This window comes from Hirundo rustica, chromosome 1 (genome assembly GCF_015227805.2).
Source record: "Hirundo rustica isolate bHirRus1 chromosome 1, bHirRus1.pri.v3, whole genome shotgun sequence".
Classification (NCBI taxonomy): domain Eukaryota; kingdom Metazoa; phylum Chordata; class Aves; order Passeriformes; family Hirundinidae; genus Hirundo; species Hirundo rustica.
The window spans coordinates 142,315,316-142,334,987 of NC_053450.1; the positions used below are offsets into that span (position 1 = coordinate 142,315,316).

The window sequence follows — 19,672 nt, forward strand, 5'->3', positions numbered from 1 at the left end:
TTCCTGCTTTGAATATGAATATCTAAAGAATTTATTTTATGTGACTTTGAATACTTAAGCAACTTTAAGTGAGGCAGTGTTGGGCTTATGGTGTCATTCTTAATACTGCCATTCGAGTTGCCATGGCAATTCCTGCAATAATAATGCTATACAAATATTTTCAGCCCAGTATTGTGGCCATTTCAGTATAGGACAATAGAAGTGTCTGCACTAGGCTAGCACAGACACTCCTGTGGATTCATAATATAGAATAATGTATGTTCACCTCAAAATTATGCATAAAGACAGAAAAGACAAATTAGATGGCTTTATTAAATAATTTTACTTTAAAACTATTTACTTCAGTACAAAAAAATAGAAAATGCTTTAAAATATTATTAAAATTTTAGTCATTCTCTTGGGATTCTGGACACTGGAATTAAATAGATCAACAAAATTTGAATTTGGGCCACAAAATTATTGACCTAAGAAAATTACCACCCCTTCTGTAAGGTAGTATATTGTAAATGAGTTGATCATCTCCATTCAGTCTTTTTTTTGTTGACATAAAAATTACCTAGCTAATTTAGAATCAATTGACTTCTTAATTACTATAGCGAGTTCAAAGGTTGATAGAGCAGAGGGACTCAGATCTTCTCTCAGTCTTTAAAAATAAAGGCTCCAACCCCCACTAAAGCAAGAGAAGCCACTAGCTTCAGACAGATCCTCACACCCAGGTGCTCCTGGGTCTTCATGTCAAAAGTTTACCAAGTACAAGGGCAGGAGAAAAAACCACATGTGCCTATGCTCCTGCTCAAGGACTTCACACTACAGAAATATAATTAATTCCTTTATTAGAATTTAAGCTAAAATAACTGTGTGAAATGGAGTTGGATATATGTTGGATATATTCTCCTTTTTATTGCACCTTCTCTGGGTCTGATGTTTCTTTAATAGGGACGGGTGCTCAGCTGAAATTTTCAACCATGAGTTGGAAAAATAAACTTTAAATAAAGAAAGTTTGGGGTTTTCAATGAAAATTAAAGTATTGTTTAAAAAAAATAAATAGCTTAAATCTTTTATCGGGGATTCAAAAATTTACATTCAGAAATGCTATCAGGGCATTTTATAGTAACTGTGGTTGTGGCTTCCCATAACTGAAGCATACCAACAGCATTTCCCGTGGAATAGGGCCCTCACCCCCAGTTCTGCGCTGCTTCAGTGTATTAGGTACATGGTGAAGTACAGAAGCTGAACTACACTAGGGTAAGACTCAAAGGAAAGGAACTCCTGCTTGAAATCTGAAGGAAAGCCATGAGCCACTGCAAAGAATGCAAAACCTGATAGTTGGGAGTAATATCAAAATACCTAAAAAGTGTCTAGTTTGATCTAGACATGTTCGCTTTCCCTGTAGTTCACTGAGAGGGAAAAGTAACTCCTGGGGACACCTCTCATGTCTGAGATAAATAGATTGGGCTGTCCTCTGGAAGTGACCAGACAACACAAAGAGTAAGGGTGACTGAAATTAAATGAGAGAATCCACTTCTCTGTCTAAGTCTGCAGCATATAAAATGCTTCCTCTTGTCATCCAAAAGGGTTTTCATACACACGAACTTCTGTTCTGTTGTCCTGTGTTTAAGAGCTGAAGGCATCTCAGCATAGCAGATATTATTATTTCTGACTTCAGTCTGATGGCGCATCGACACCCTAGGGAAGGTGACATGCGGAGGAGGTGGACATGCGGACGCAAGTTACTTGTGCTAATTATGAAGAGATAGGAGCAGCACCTACATAAGGAGAAACCAAACTAGCTGAAGGCACAATGCTTCCCATCCACAGAGGCTGTGTGCCCCCCATTCCCTCTTCCTGCCTACGTGTGCGTAAGAAAGCTGTGAAAAAGGCAGGGAGTGGAGATGTGGAGTTAGAGTTAAATTTTCAGTTTCCTCATTTTTCTTTTGTCCCTTTTTTGATTAAACAATTACATCAAATCTGTGTAAATCTGCTCGAAACTCAGTAAGACACAGAAAGCAGAGGGAGTTTGATATAAAGTGTGCGTTTTATCATTGAGCAAAGCAATGAAATCTGTAAGGGCATGGTGTAACACAGCACGTTATTTTCCTGTTTCCCTCACTTCGTTTCATTCCCTGTCCAAAGGGTAAGCATGAAAATGAGTCAACTGAGAAAAAAGTATGAGACAGAGAACAAAGCTAGATCGCTTATGAAATGGTTTAACAAGAGCACATATATTATATGGGTTTTTTTTATTCAAGAAATCGATCATCAAAGCTTATTCCATGTAATAAAAGAAGGGTTTGGATAGTGCATTCATTGTTAATGTTCCATTGTTTCAATGCAAGTGTTCAATTGCTCTGCATTCCTGCATTCCCTTGGTCAGCACAGTTTTTCACAATAATTATCCCAACTTCCTGGCAATACACTGGAATAAAACTGTAAGAAGAATTCTGCTTCTTGCACTTCTTTTCAAAGGGCAGCTGTTCTTTAAAAATAAAAAAAAAAAAAAAGGAAAAAGGAAAACAGAACAAATCCTTCTCCACCATCTTATTTATTTAAGGTTTCTTTAAAGCTTCAGGCAACACCTGGTGTGCAAGAAGACATAACAGAGAGTATTTTCCAAGAATCTCTGCGGGATAGATAAATACTGACCTTCTGAGACACTGCTCTGTGACACGCTGTAGTTTGCTGAGAAGCCCTCCTTCGCTATTGCACTGTCGGTGTAAAATACCATTGAAAGGATCCCTGTTGAAGACCGGACACGTCCTGGGTTGTTTTGCCCACAATAACGCCCGATGTGTGGGCCAACTGCAAAGAAACAGCATACAATAGTAAACTACCAGTGCTGCTATAAAAATAGGTGCCACTACAATATCCTCCCAAAGACAGTCCTCAGCAGGAAACAGTGAACCTCTGTAACAAATCAAAATAACAACGCCATCAAAAATTTAGCCATGAACAATAAATTGTTTATCCTACACTAGCAATCGTTCTTCTGAAATGCTCCAGATAGCACTCCATGAACCTCTGAAAATGTACAGAGCCAGGATTGAAAAAAGTGTCCTTCAAAGTGTGCAGACAGGGCAGGAATGCACAAAATTACACATACAAAGCACCACAAGTATTTTCCAAAGTGGTGATTGAAGCACCAATTTATGACAAGAGCAACTGAATTGTCTGATTTGCCAGCCTGGTACACAAGATGCTGTGAGGAGTTCAAACAGTGCCTTCCAGGTTTTATGCTCTATACTGCAGATGATCTATTAATTTCATCTCAAACTTTGAAAAACATTATTGACTCATATTGAGGCTATGACCAATGACCCTTCATCCCCTTTTATTTAGGCTTTCAGACCCCCATAGTTCTTTTGCCCATATGGTCAATATTAAAGAATATTGTAAAAGAATTTAAGAGTGAAATCTTAAACCTTTCAAAACAGCAAGAATTTCTTAAGTGTATCTCCATGTCACAGAACACACACACATATACAGTGACATGGTCTCTCTTCATGCTAGTACTGTATAAACCTGATTTTGGTATTTTTCGGCATTTCCTGAGCAGTGAGATAATCTTTTTCCTTAATTAGGCCACTCAATTCACAACCAACATATGCGGCCTTCTAGCATTTGAGCATTCCCTACAGATAGGTCCCTAGGCTGTGGAATGGTGGTACATCTGTGCTTACAAACAATAAGAAAAGATAATGCACAAACCCACCCATGGAGTCAATCATGAAAATAATCATGAGGCGTTATTCTAATGCTTACACTACTGGCTTTCCAGGCTTAAATTAACACCTTGTCATTCCTCTAGGAAGTCCATTACACTTTCAGTTTAAAATATAAAATGTTTAGATATCCTAATTATTCACAGTTCAAAGAAAATCTACAGCTAACATAATTTTCCAGTCATTTATTGGCATTTTCTATCAAGTAAAACAGTTCCAGCTTGGAATAACTTTATTATGTAAGCTACACATTTCTGTAAGGCCCTAGAGTTGCCAGAAAGAGGGAGCTCAGATGTTAAGAGCTCTTGCTGCCAGCATGAGCTTTTCTATCCATATTCTGGCCACAGTTAGTCTTCAGTTGCCTTGGCAATCCCATGGCATTTGAAATACCTGCCAATTCAGACTTTTTCCACTAAGGTTGTTCGATGCAGCATGGATAGAATGAAACATTGTATAAAGGATCTGAGTTGAATTCTTCCTCATCCTAGAAATCATTAAAGCTTCATGATTTTAGTTTTTGGGGAGGGAAATTTGTTTTAGACTGTTAGCATTAGCAGCTTTTTAGAAACACACAATAATGCTCCCACATTCCAGTTGCTGCAGGTTTTTGGTTTTGTATTTGTTTTTGTTTACTTTTGCATTTTCTGTGTGAAAACAGCACTGATCCTACTCTTTCTCAGAATGGCTTTCAAATTATAGCTGCTGCTGATGGTCTAAACTGCAAGAAAATAAGGAGGGTAAGGCTACCATGTTATGGTACTCTGAACTGCTCTCCTCCCATTTCCTGTAGGGAAGCCTCTTTGAAACGACAAACAGAAGAGAACTTTGTTTAAAGCAGACAGGCTTTAAGATTCCCCATGACTCACTGGTTTATAATTTTTAAGACATATTTAGTGTTATGCATTTGAGTCTTCAACAGATTGGCCCAGCCATCACAGTACTACTGCCTTTGCTAGCTATGTGGATGCAAGTGCCAAAACCATGCAGAATGTGACACAAAGAGGTATTGAATTTTTTTGTGCAAGATGTAGACCTCAGCCTGCTGAGATAATATGATATTGATCTGAGCACAACTAGATGAAATATTCTCCTTCTTCCATAAATAGCTAACACAAAGTTTCCCCTTTCTATTTTCTTTTTCCATTCAAGTCTTGAAAACTTTTGAATGATAATAAATTATCAAATATTTTGTGTGTCACTACATCAAATAAATGCTGTGCAGGAAACCCATCAGAGGAGTCACTCAGGGGTGAGATTGCTGTCTCTTTAGGTAGACTATGCCACTGTTTTGGGTTTTTTTACCATCTTCCTGACAATTCTTTAGGAAATGAGATGGGATTTCATGATAGACTGTGTAGAGTTCCAGATGGGAATTTCAGGGCAGAAGGTGCTGAAAAGTCATTAGGACAGCCTCTAACTGTGAACCATCATCTTGCTATGACAGCATCCCCCAGGAAGGGCTACTCCGAATGTGAGTCACTTGGATTATGTCCTTACTCAGGGATGCTTCTACACTACCTGCAGAACAAAAGGCATTTCAGTGAGCCAGCTACCTCAACTGACTGCCCAGGCTGTGGCAATATCTGAGACCTTGGCTCCTCTTTCCACTGGCAGAGTATTGTACAGTGGAAAACTGAGTAACTTTCTGGTTAAAAGATGGAGGGACAACTAAAAAACCAATTTTGTGTGCGTTTCCCAAAATGCAGAATTAAATTCTATAGCTTAAATAAATCCTTGATTATTCTTAATAAGTATTTTTAAAGGTTTACGTATTGGAGTGCAAAATATATAGAAAGTGGCTGGTGGTTCAAGACTAAACAGAAATCTTATCCTTACTGATTTTTCTTTTCTTTACTATTGTTTGCCCTTCTGCACAAAAAATATTGATATGAGGAAATTCTGAGACTTACTGAAATACACTTTCATCCATCTAGTTGAAATGTTAGCTTTTTTGTCCCACCTCCCCCCCCAAAAAAGCAAGGAAAAAAGGTATATCAGATTTCTAAAATCTTAAAACAAATGTTATGCTAACTAGAAATGTATTTAATTTTAAAGCTGTTCTTTATGGGTACGTAGGTATGTTGTGGACAGTATTTTCACATCGCTATGATTTTTATTGAAAAAATAAATTCCATCCTCACATTCCAGTTGTCAACTACACTGAGCTTGTGTACGCTCTTACATCCTAATGGCTTCTCACAAGAGTGTAGAAAGCAACCACAACAGGGGAAACACACTTAGATTAATAGCAACCTTCATTTGCACTGATGTTAATGACTGCAGTAAAGCATTCTGCTTGGCTCTGTAATTCAGTGGAAGCTCTTGTGGTATTGACTGCAGCAGCAATGCTTAGGCTGTGGTTCTCAAACCATACATAAACTTCTTTAAATTACGTTTGAGCCCTAGTAGACATCCTATAGAGTTTCAAAGAGAGCTGCATGATGAATATGTGCAATTCATCACTACAGCTAGTCCTCGTTTTGAGTGGGCTATTTTTCTTCAAAGTCATCAATGGAGTGTTCTCAGCAGATGCTGGCTGAGATATATCTGTGCCTTGGGCAAAGATATTTTTGGTATCTAGTTTATTCATGCAAAATCTTATCTTTCTATTCTGAGATCTACTCACTCTCCTGCTCTAAATCCACCTGTTATCTCTTTCAAATCATGGTCTCTTTTCTGTATAATATTTGCAACAAGCACCTGTAGTTCTCAGATATTCTCCAACAGGGTTTTTTTCACAAAACAAAATGCCAGTTTTGAAGCATTCCTGAATGCCTACCATTCCCCTCTTGAAACAGCAAAACACTTACACCACTGTTTAACTTCAGTCCTGTGAGTGTCCTTGGTGAATTCCTTTCAAAGTCAATCTAACTGTTCACATGCTTCAAAGATAAGCACGTATTTTGTAGAATCAAGGAGCAAATACTCAGCACTTGCCAGCTTCAATCTACTGAAAGGACAACCAGGTAGGCTGAGGACTCCATGATTGTGACAGAGCATTTCAGGATTAACGTCTTTTTGAATGACTGTTACAGTTGCTGTCAAAATCTCTAACAGAAAATTGTTTTCCATCAGTGAAATGGAAATTACGTAGAAGTAAAATGTAAATGGAAGCTTACTGACTTTGACATATCCTTTTAAACATCATTGTGAGAATTTGTTTAAAAGAACATTTCTCTTCTTTATTTTTTGCTTTTTTAGGGGAAAGGAAAGAAAAAAATAATCACAACTGTATAAAACAACAAATTTATTTCCTGCTGATCTTGAGTGACTGTAGCTTATCAAATTCTATAGTGAAAACATTTTCCACTTATGTTGCATTTTATCTACTCTAACTTAGGCATCTAAAGTTTACATCTGACTTAGGGATTCATAGCTTCTAGTATAGTCAACGAGACAAGGAACTCCAGACGTCCATTGACTGTGCCCTAAAGTGGACATTTGGATAAGTCAGAGTGGGATGCTGTGCCTTGCTGGGAGGAGAGGGACTCACTGTGCCTGGCTCAAATGCTGATGCCTGTTTCCCAGAGATGCATGTTCAGGGGGCTGTCCATCCAATTCTGCTCTGGTTGAGACCACAATCATTTTCCAAAAAACTGTTCTCTCTCTCCTATTACAATACTGCCATCATCCCAGAAAAACCACAGCTGCATTGCTGTGGAGCAGGGGATGTGAACCGAAGGATGTGAATTTCTTCCACATATTTAAAAAATCCTTCTGTCACACTTAAATCAATGCAATAGCAGCTTTAACACAACTATTGCAGTTTAACACAACTGGGCATGTGAGCAGCAATGCATTTCAAAAAAAATGCACTTCAAAACAAAGCAAAATAAATTCCTTTTCTATGGATATGTCACTAAACAGAGAAGGCCAGGAGACACCCCCTGGACCTGCAGCCAGTAGCCAGGGACTGCTCCTGCCACCAGACCAAGAGTGTGACATAGCTTGCCTCTGTGGGGCTCTTCCCTTTGAAACTGGCTGCCCATGTCCAACTTGCTTGTTGAGAATGATCCCTGGCTTTCATTGTCCTCCATATCATGCTTAGGAATTTCTTGGGAAAGTGCAAATTGATGTGTGCTAAAACTGTGTAAGGGAGTACACCAGCAAATTAAAAATGCACACAACCATGCTCATGTTTCAGTTAAAAGTGTAGAATATTTTTGCACAGACTAAATGGACAAATGGCTCAAAGAGTCACCCTGTGTGAGTCTCCCTCCATCAAAGGGAACCATACTGTCTAATCTACCACCGTGTAGAAATTTACTGTTTCCACATGGATGCAAATTAGATTTTTTTTTCCCCCAGATACTCTCTCTCTATATATTCTCCAGTATCCAGACATTCTCTATCTTCAGTTCATGGCCAGGTTGTACCAGTGGTTTCCTGTGATAGCTTTGCTCTTCAGCTGAAATAGTTCTCCCTCTCAGGGATTCATCCTGCGATGCAACTATAGAAAAGCAATCACATTCCATCATTCTTTGCAGTGTTAAGTTAAACAAGAGAGACTGACTGCTGGCTGTCCTACATTTCCCTACAACTGCTGCAACCTTCAACAATTTGTATCTAAGAGAACATTTTTCCAGCCTACAAATTCTGTTGAATATTTACAAGTAAACATGCTAGTACCCTTAGTGGATGTCAGGATCATTTTGAGTACAGAGAGTTTATGAGACAGTTTGTGGAAGGCTGATAATGCCTGTTGATAATTGGTCTTCAGTATGGCTCAGCCACTTCCTTGAACCAAGAAATTAATGCTTTGAAACCCTCTGCACTGACAATAAAGCATTTCTTTTTGGTTATATTACATGTAAATCAATTTACTGGATCATCTTTTCTAATATCAGTATAAATGCAAGCTCTACAGGACAGATTTGGTCTATATACAAATAAACCTATTATTAAATGCTCCAGACATCATTAATGCACTGTTAAAATATTGTTTTCCTAATTGAGGTATTAAATACTAAATAGTCTTTTAGCTACTGTTACGGGTCTTTCTTCACTCTTTATTGAAATGGATTGAAAAGAGCCATGATAAATCCATTAAGCATAAAATAAAGAAAGTGCAAATATATGTTAAAAGACATATATTTCCTGCAACATCAATGGACGCTTTAAGCAAAATTATATCAGGGATTTATTTAGGAAAACAGGCAAGTTTAATGTGTTATTAAGATATATTCCTTAAGTTATATATTTTCATTTAAATCAAATATTTATGTAGGATCAGCAGTTTGCAGAAACTTCCACTGCTGTTCATAAAACAAACAAAACCCCCTCTATTAATACAGGTCATCACACAAGTGTAAAACTGAAATAGTTGTAATTAGTGCCTAACACAAGCAACATAAATCTTCAGTTACTGAACTTTGCTACAAATTAAAAATTAAGAAGAAAAAGGACAGCTTCAAGATGCCTCTCTTTATTAGCTTATGCCAAACACAGAAACAGTGAAAAAGGCATCACTAATAATCAGCTTTACATAGCTGTTTCCACAGCTCATATAGGCATTTGGGCATCCTAAATGCTGGGCATTCAGCTCGAACAATCCCTTTTAGGCTGGAGCTGCAGCCCTTGGCTCTGGTACATGGCTGCTCTGCCTAGGGAAGATTTGAACCCTGCAGACCCAAGATTGTACATGAAAAGCAGAGAAATCAAGCAGCTATTTTATTTGTCAGACTCAGTGTAAAACAGGGATACGGGGTTGGGCAGAAGGTGAAATGAGGGCTCTCTGGCTCTATAGGGTTAGCTAATATCTAGCTATGCACTTAGTGAATGTGCACAAGGTCAAGTGTGGTCAACAACTAAGTGGAAAATTACTGAGATGGCAGAGATGTTCCAGAAGGGTACACAACACACCCACCCTGACACATGAGGCCATCTAATCAGAGATTATAAATTAACAAATTAAGATAAAACCTTTGGATTTGCTTAAACTGCTGGAAGAGAGAGCACTATAATGGAGGAACCCTGCAGTGCCCAGTCACTGAAGCCACCTGAATGAATAACTCAGTGACTGTTTACTGACCTGGGTAATTGTTTAGTCACTGTGATTTCAACTGCATGGACACCACATTTTCTCTGGCAAAGAAATTCTCTGCTTTGACAGCTGGTCTGTAACAGAGTTCCTCTGCAAGTCAGAGGGTCAGTACCCAAAGTCCAGTTCCTGCAATTGGTTGGAAATGTCTGGGCTATACTTAGGAGTTAGCTGTGAAAATCTGAGGACTCATTATAAGGCTTCACATTTAATTCATTTTAGTGTAGGAGGTTTATCACATGTTACCACTGAACACAGAGGTTTATGCTATGCCAACTGTTAAAATTGAACATATTTCATTAAAAAAAAAAAAATCATTCACACTATGATATGCTCTACTGAATGAATATACAAACAATTTTCTCTATTTTTTTTTAATTCAACTCACTTCACATAAATCATGCAAGGATCTCTCTAGCATGACAGTTTAAAAAATGGGAATATGCCTTCTGCAGGCCACTGTGTAGTAATGATTATGCATATTACAGTCCATTTTCCTCTTACCATCAGGGAATCCATCCCAGATTTCCAATCGGTCATAGCGACAGAATGCTCCCCCTGGAGTATTTGAATCAGGTTCTAGCTCAAAGCTTTCAAATTCCAGTATAATCTCTGACATCTTTGGTGCAAAGATAATATAAGTGCATTCAAGGCTATTGGGATATTTTTCAGGGAATCCAGGGGATTTTATCACTCCACTTGAAGAAGTAAAGTTTCTGGAACATTCAGGTCCTGTAGGAGAAGGAGAAAAATCAACTGGGTTAACACTGTGCTACTAAGCAAAGCAGTTAGCTGGAAAACAAATTAGGTTGCATTGTCTCTCCAGCAGCAAAGGTGGCTTTTCAATGAAACACCTCATTTTAATCGCTGCATTAATCATTCAGCCAGCTTGTTCCCATTATTGATAGTCAGTCATTTAAAGCCCAACTCGCATATACTGTCTGATCTTCAATTTTCAATTTGTATGGAACAATATGAAAACTTGTACCAGCTCTAGAAAAAATTATGACAAATACAAAGTCATGTGGGAACAATGGAAGTATAAGCTGCAGAAATCTCAACAGAGCCCTAGAGAAATAATTATAGCCCCTTCAAGCTCAAATCTTTAAATCTTATGGCTGACAGGCTTTTATTGGTGAAACAGAATTTTTTACAAAAGCGGGTGAGTGAATTCAGTAGAGGGAGTAGTGGTTTCAGATTCCTGGAGCACTGACTCAGTAACTCTGCCAGATGTGACCTATGCCTCCTTGACAAACTAAATGTGAAAGGTAATTCGTACATGTACTGAGGGTGAGTGACTCATTCTGAGTGGTGTTGACACAGGTGCACCAGTAAAATGTTGCTGTTAGTGTGGCAATGATAAACTGTGTGATTACAGGCAGCGTTGCTAGAAGTCACCTAATGTCAATGTTGACACACCAGCTTTCCCTGATGTTCCCACCATGGCATAATGGGATGCACCAAACAGTGCTCTTGGTGGAGCAGGAAAGTGGCAGTAAAGATCTAAGGGTATAAAAGGCCAGGTCACTGAATTTGCCTTTGTGAATGCAGGGGACAAACTGGAATCCCTCTCTTGTTGACAGGTCTCATTTCTCCTTTATTCAGGTCCCTCAGGAATCCTCTCTGTGGATCCCACACCTGCAGGTGTGCTCACAAGTCAGCTGCAGGCACTGCCCACACATCTTCCCACAAGGTCGGCATAGGTACCTCCCTCTGCCCTTTGGCACTCCAAGTTTAACAGGGTGATTTACAGGACTTGGGGCATTGGTGGATATCAGCTGGCCTGAGAAGTTTTTAGGATGACTCAAATGAAGGTCCTCAGACATGGAGGAGAGGAAGGACAAAGAGAGTACAGCTTGGTTGCAACAGGCAGGTCTGTGCTGTGTGAGGCCCCAGTCTGGATGAGGATGCCCAGCATCCTTAGAGACTGCAGTCAGGAGCCTTAGAGGATTTCCAACGCCTAACACAGATCATTGAAGCAAAACAGTCTGGCTTGTTGCATATATGAATACTCTTATTTCACTATAGAAAATGTTTTCATTGTGAATGCGCCAAACATATTACACCGCCCCTCCCCGCCCCCCCCGATCTGGCCACCTCCCAGCTAAATTCAGCATGCAAGAGAGAGGTCTGAATGAATTTACGCAGTTCAGGTATTCTTGCCCTTCAACAGACACTAAGAGGAAATTCTTGAACTATCACATCAATATGCAGAACACTTCATTGCATATTTTGGAAGATGCGGATATTGATGCTCATGTAACCTGACCCATTCCAATTTGGGAAATTACATTTTGCCTGTAATTAAATCACCCCCTTACACATAAGTCAAATATTCCTCTTCTTTCCCTGTCATTCTGTTGTCTCCTTGTCATGTAGGGGAGGGTTATATTCTGGTTGTTGCTCCTCACTCCCACCAGTAGCTGCTGTTCCAGGATAAAATAGCTTTGCTATGCCATTCATAGTATAAAGTGCACTGTACTCCTCTTGGAATCCAATAAAAGATACAATATAAAATGTAAGCCAGGATCATTATTGCTTTATTAAATACAGCCAGATCCTGGCTCCGAGTGTGCGCAATCGTCAGGCTCCTTACGCTCACACATGGTATCTCGATGCCAGCTTGCTTTATTTTAAACATGTTCCAGTCAATCTGGTGCAAGAAACAGAAACTGTTTGCAGGGGAAAACCATCTCACTAAAATGCCCTCCAAAGATTTTGACCCTTTGTAGACACTGTGAAGCAGCCGTAGGAATTATATCAATGCTGAGGCTACAGGAACTCCGTGGGACAACATGCATGGAAAACTGGCAAAAAAGATTCCAGCGGAGATACCAAAAGTAGATACTTCTGAGGTGGAGAAACTACATGTGTACATGTGTATGAAACAAAGGAAGATATATAAACTGAAGGAAAGACAGAGAGGAGGCAACAGAGAGAGAAAAGAAGAAGACATGACATTGGGGATAATTTAATCTGCTATCTGTGGGTGTCACTGAGCCAAATAATCGTTTGCCTTCTTGGTTGACACTTTCTTTTCCTTCAGTTTACACCATAAATTTAGTTGACTAAAGTTAGGAATGTTGAATGTGAACTGTGTGGATCCTTTTCTAGTGAATACGTCACTCATCCACCCTAAAAATAGGATGTCTGCGCAAGTCAAAATTATAAAAATTTCATGTGGGCTAAGTGTTGGGGAAAATGTGTTTTGTGTTTTAGTCCTGACTACAACTTCTTCAGTGTCTCTCTGGCCATGGAGCTGAATGACAAGTAAAGAGTAATGGGCAAAAATATACTGTGTGCTGGAATGAAGCTCAGCCTTCAGCACAGCACCGCAGGACCTTGGGCTTGTGATCATTCTTCCCATACCTGGGAAATGATGAGGAAGTTCTGAATATGCTAAACCGGACATACTTGTTTGGTGTAAGCAGCTGAGCTTCACCTGTGCAAAAGAGAACCACTTTATTTGGCACAGATATTAAAATGCAAAACCGGTATAGTGTATAGTGTATAGTGTATAGTGTATAGTGTATAGTGTATAGTGTATAGTGTATAGTGTATAGTGTATAGTGTATAGTGTATAGTGTATAGTGTATAGTGTATAGTGTATATGCATATTTTCAGAAGTTAAATAGGGCTGTGTTCCCAGAGCAATGATAATTTGTATCCTTTGTGTACACATGGCATTTTCTAACACTGCATGGTGATAACTGTCCTGCCTTAATATACAGTTTATGTGGAATGAACTGGAGTTAAAGTTGCTCTGGGAGCCATAATTTTGAGTTTCCTGACTTCCATGTGTGTAAAATCACATTCAAAATGCTATCTTAACATGGTAAATGTGTATCTTTGAGACATGTAAATGACCACACAAGGAAATAAACGCAATGTTCCTGTCAGAGTTCTGAGTTGTCATTACACTGTTAGGAAATAAATAAAACCTTTTTTCTTGAAAGGGTTCAGTTACTAAAATAGCTTCTTTCACAGACTATTCTTTCACTTCTTGTGTTTCAGCCTTGCTCCTTCTGAAAGATGGTGCTGCATATATAAACACTGAGAAACGTCAGAACACATTTTCAAGAGTTTAGGATCCTAAGGACATCAAAATAAATAGAGATATTTTTCCAGGAAAGCTTGTGTCATTTGGATGCTGAATTCTTTTTAAAAATGTGACCCTGAAGGTCAGCAAAAGAATTTCTGGGAGTCAAGAGTGGATTTACAGACAGGGAAGATGGTGAACAAGAGGTCTGTGGCCCCAATTAGCACTGTGCAGAGCAGCAATAGCAGTAGAAAAGCAACTTCACTACTGCGCTTCTCCTCATTAGCAGTACAGCTACCACCAAGAGTGTGTGCTGAACACAGCTGAAAATCTGGCTCTGGTTTAGGGACTGCATAAAAGGGACTTGGACTGGTTCTGAAAATGGGACACTAACTGGGAGTGGTGTGCATTGGAAATTTGAAGTTTTGAGCTGCTTTTGTGAATATGACCCTAAACATTGATGTTGAAGTAATTTTTTTTCCTTTAAAATGAATGTTATTGTCTTTTTATATATTATGAGCTTTGGTCCTGTATTCTCCAGGAATGGAATATATGAATTATTAATATCCGTCCAGCTATAGGGAAGATGTATGCCAAAAAAAGTGACCTTACAGCCCTTCTAGTTACTGACTCGGGGAAGAGTCTTATAAAAGAGGGAGTGTCTCTACATCTGGTTAATCCTGCACTCTTTGTTTCTCTGAGCTTTCTCTGTGCCCCATAAAGCTAATTGTGCTCACTGGCACTGACTCCTGGCATGAGCATCCAGCAGGTCACGCCTGTGATCAGTGAGAGCTGCTTCTCTCCTTTACCTCCCAAACATGATTTGTGAAAGCAGCATCAACATCATCTGCTGCCCATGTGTACTTGGGTCCTTTCCGAGCCCACAGCCATCTCTTGGGAGCACAGAGCAAAACACTAACCAAAATAAGCCGGGGACTCAGAAGGCTGCAGTGCTCTTGAGGCAGTAACATTGCAAATCATACAGCAATTTTTATATTTTTTTTCTTAAAAAGGAAAGCAATAAAGCTAATGGTTTTAAGATGGTTGAAACAAACAGCTGATGAAAACTACCATATTTCATGCAGAGGAATCAACCCTCAGATGCAGCTGACCCATTGAATTCATGATGATTTACACCCACTGAATATACACCCCACCTTGGAATGACTAGGGTACGGTCTTTCAAACATTTTCATGCATTTTCCCCATTCCAAAGAATTATAGTGAACTTTCTGATGCAAATAAAAATCACAGGTTATGAACTATGTAACAATGAATTGTTTCTCACCTCTTTTGAAAACTTCATAACGGATAGAAAATCCTGCTCCATGTGTCTCATAGTCGGAAACAAATTTAATAAAAAGATATGGTCCTGAAGACACTAAAGGAGGGGGAGCAATTTTTCCACAGTACTTTCCCCATAAGCGTCCTTCAGCATTATCTCCATCAATCACTTCAACATAATCATACCTGGTAGATAAATGGAAGGAAGAAACTTTTAACTTCCAGGAAAGAAGGAGAGCTAATTAATTTAGAAACCATAACACAACATAGATAATCAAGAAAAATGCTGGCTTGCTTGGAAAATGCATTATGCTGAAAGATGTAAGCAAAATGAAATAATTAAAATGGACTACATTATGTCTGTAGACATCATCTGGCAACATGGAACTATTAGGAAGAATGGTGTCCATTATGCTTGCAGACAATGTCAGCTAAAGTAACCAATTAACAAAAAAGAAAAAGAGGAAATCTCATGAGCACAATTCTGTATTATTAAATTGTGTTCCTTTGTCTGTGTAGTGTTGTTATCAATACATAATGCATAGCATTCTTTTCAAACTGTGAAGTTCTGTTATGAATTCAAAAATGTCTTTTTGGCTGTAGCTCTTTATGAACAATACTTTGATTTCCATATGCTGTCCTCCAAACATATGTCCACAGAATAACAAATAAATCCCTAAACATTAGATTTTGTTCAAAACTCCATCATGTTGCAGATCAATGGTAGAAAAATCTGTTATTTTCCTTATTATCTGGTCAAATAGTTTGGAGCACATCACAAAATCCAAAAACCAGTCACAGCACTTGGTTTTTCTCAGACAAAAATTGTTTCAATACAAATCACCTTTGTTTAGGTATTTGAATCAAGAAGTGCACGTTCCAACATTCGTATTTGTACTGCATGTGATTGCTAGACAGACTGGGCTATAACCTTTGTGATTATTTGCATCAAACCAAGACTGTATAAGGAAAAGCATGTAACAACCAGATAATGATCGGTAGTAAAAGTTTGCCTGTGAGCAGCACGTTAAGGCTCCTCAGCCCTGTCACCAGAGATGTCTGGTCTGACAGATTTGATGGTCAAAGGTTGAGCCCAGTAGGCTGGTGGTGCTGAACCAGCCCAGGGAATACAAATGAGAACGAAGGTCACAGGAGGGAGAAGCTGCAGGTGCAAAGACAGGTCTGTTCTTAAGTTTTATTAGACGATGATTTCACTTGACCCCAGACAAGAAGGATCAGACCCAATCTGTAGAATCAGTTTAATCGTCTCCTAGAAGGTGGTGGCATTTGGAGCTTGGGTTGTATCCTGTGACTCTTTCAGACAGTAGCAAAAGGCTTTTCCCTGCGCCTCCGTGTCTCAGCCACGCTGCCCTTTCATTTAACAAGTTGCTGTTAGCCAGACAATCGCATTTACTTTTCATTATCTTACTACAACTGACATTAAAATGTTGCCATTAATTTGTTTAGACCTTTTTATTCTACTGTTATGCTCACTGAAATGTTCCAAGCATATTAATATACAAGGAAGAGCTAAAAATGACAGGACAATAAAGCGTGTCTGGCATTTTCAAAGAGATCAAAGGAAAAAAAATGTCTTCATGATGACCAATGTCATTTTTAACAACTCTGCTCCAAACCATCCAGGGCACATTACTTATGTTTACATGAAGTCCTGTGAGACAGCTGCGAAGATGATATCACTAGTTAAAGTGGACAGCTTAAGGCTCCTTAAATTAAAAATGACATTACCTCATCAGTTAAAACTGTGTGCCAGCTTTGGTGTATATCAAATAGAAAATAAAGCTGACACTGATGGAACTGTAAGCATTAACATATGTGAAATATTGTGTAAACTGCATTTCTTCTTATGTATTTGATTTTTCTAGTAGCAATTGCTCAGCTCACTAGCTTAACTGTCCCAGTGCAGATTGGTGGAAGTACAAAGTGGAAACATGCATTTCTGAGATGATTTTACAGATACTTAAGTAGCCTGTAGTTTTTAAAATTAGACTCCTGTTCTTTCTATAATGTCTTTATCATATGTGCATAACAGGGTTTGAGAAGAGTTGTAAAGAGACCTCAGAATTCTTGGTTTTTTTTCTGGTTTGTTTTTTATTTTCCCATCTCAGAAATATTCTTATGTGCCAGCTCTAGTTCCCTGAAAAACCTATTGAAAGTACTCAGGGATACATGCTACTAGTTTTTAGATTTTAGGAAAAAAATGTATGTTGAGAATTTTTAACAAGACAACTTTTCTCCAAATAATCAACTGCTTGTTAAAAAGCAAGAATAACCACATAAACCCACAGCATCTGAGTGATTGTCTTTGCTCCATTTACCCCACGGTGACATTATTTCTCTCACTAGTTTCCCAGGCAAGCTTTCCTTTGCTCAAGCTTCAACAGTAGACAAATTTTCAAATGGTATGAAAAAAATTAACTAAAAATGCTAAGCAAATTTTACATTCTTTTTTCCTTCATATATAGAGGAGATAAAAAATTTAAAAGATTTGGTGGTTTTATTCTGCTACACCTTAAAAAAACCCCAATGTTATATAGTCTTGCTAAGTCTTCCATATACAGCCAAAAAATAACCTGTAAGTACAAATTTTGCTATTATATGAAGTAAATTAGGCAAAAAAACCCTCATTCAAATTAAATTCTATCACTCTCCTAGTTTTCTTCCTTTATAGCAATAGCCTGCCCACACTTTCCATTGTCCCTTGTAGTGACAGAATCGTAATTTATGGTGTTCTTCCTGGCTGCTGTGCAGCTGTAAATGACACAATTTGGTTACTAAAAGGCTTTCTTCTAATGGATTTTTTGCAAGCTATAGGTCATACAGCCCCATGGAAGATTGGAGGATTTTTCAAATTTTTTTTTTTATTTCATTTTGAAAAATTACTGACAGACAGAGAAGAAGTTTAGCTGTGAGACAATGGGTAAGTTGTACAATTTGAAAAGAGGAAGCTTTAGAGATCAGCCCCACACCATTCATATTCTAACAATCATGTTTTTCAATTGGCAGCTAACAAATGGATTTGGATCCTCCCGCACGGGAGGCAACATATGATATCTGGGCTGCAGTAAATGAGTATCTGTATTAGGTTTTTCTTAGAGAAATAACATTACTCTGGATTTTACTAGTTTACACTTGGAAACCAACATCCTACTGTCATTTTTGCACTTTTCAAAATCCTACCAGAGACCACAGCATATCACAAACAACTGGTCTTGTAAATAGGAGAAAGTACAGTCACAACTTGGAAATGGAGTTGCTGCCAAGGAAGCTCAGGAAGCAGCTTGCATGTCCCTCTGGACTTGGTAGCAGTTCTTTTCCATAAGTTAGTCAGAAGATGCCGTGCCAGGGATACAGTTGGCACACTGGCATCCCTGGGAGAAGACTGAATGTGTCACCTCCACAGCACCCAGACAGACTTGGCACACAGCCCAGAATACTGAGTTTGCAAATTTGGATTTCCCATTTGGCAATTCTTCACTCAGTTACTGCTGACAATGGTGTGGCAAATATTTCTTGTAATTTTATAGTCCTTTAGGGCTTATGGCAGAGAGATGTAAATATAAACATGGCGCTAACCACGGAGTGAAGTTTTGGGTGAAAGACTAGGGCATGAGTTCAAATGTGAAAATAGGAGATGCCGACCCAGAAGAGAGGACAGTCAGTGAATATGTTCATGGTGCTGCTTTGCCATGATGCAAAAAGCATTATCTTTTTGCTTGCCTGGGTCTTTCCAGATATCCCACCTCTGTTTGCACCCTCTCTAGTATGCAAGGCCAGTGCATGGCTGTCGGGTGGGAGACTGATGAACAGCAGTGCAAGAGTTCACACACACTTCCTGCTCCTCCCAGCTGGTACCTGAACGCCCCATTACTAGTCGGTCCTAATTTTATGGTGTAGTAAAGCCACGGATGGGAGAGATTCCCAGTGGAAAGATGAGGGAATCTAGAATTCCTCTAATTCTTCAAGGAATCGCGAAAACTCACTCTTTTTTGGAAAGTGTAAGTTATGATTTTGAGGAAAAGGTCAAGCAATACCTACAAATGCACCCTGGCCAATTAAAAAGAGCTGCAGAATTCAAATTTTGGTGAATTTTCTGGTACCAGTTTCTAATAAGTGATAACAGTGCTTATGTTGGGGTTCAGTTCTGAACATGGCAGAGACCCCTGAAATGCACCATTGCATGTTGTACTGCAGAAGGTGAGGTGTGAGTGCTGGAAAGCCCTGCCTGCTGCTGAAGCCAGCCATTCTGCCAAGCTACACTCTGCTTCTACACATTTGCCTATTAACAGGGCAGTGAGATCTTATGCCATTTTCCTTAAAAAAATTCCTTCTCAAGAAATAGGCAGAACCCCGCTGAAATATAAATATTTGCCATTTAATCTTATGAAACCATCACTGAAGTATATACAACTATAATTTACATCCAAGTATGCCATATTTTTCTGCAGCCTGCTGTGACCTATACGGTTGTTATGAATACTTTGGCTATTCACCTGTTAGGATGAAAACATTTTCCAAGTCTCTCTTTATTTTATCACTCTGATTCCACGACCAACCAAGCTGCTAAAT

At 38.8% G+C, this 19,672-nt stretch overlaps 1 protein-coding gene across 5 annotated transcripts in view; it reads right to left on the bottom strand.

Moving 5' to 3' along the window:
• NRP1 (neuropilin 1) overlaps positions 1 to 19,672 on the bottom strand; it is a 114,149-nt gene that overhangs the window by 51,670 nt on the left and 42,807 nt on the right. For all 5 annotated transcript variants that reach the window (XM_040068709.1, XM_040068623.1, XM_040068537.1 and 2 more), the window contains exons 4-6: positions 15,087 to 15,268; positions 10,264 to 10,491; positions 2,644 to 2,799 (exon numbers count right to left, since the gene is read on the bottom strand). In XM_040068709.1, the coding sequence (XP_039924643.1) occupies positions 2,644 to 2,799; positions 10,264 to 10,491; positions 15,087 to 15,268 (566 nt within the window). The remainder of the gene's footprint in view (positions 1 to 2,643; positions 2,800 to 10,263; positions 10,492 to 15,086; positions 15,269 to 19,672) is intronic.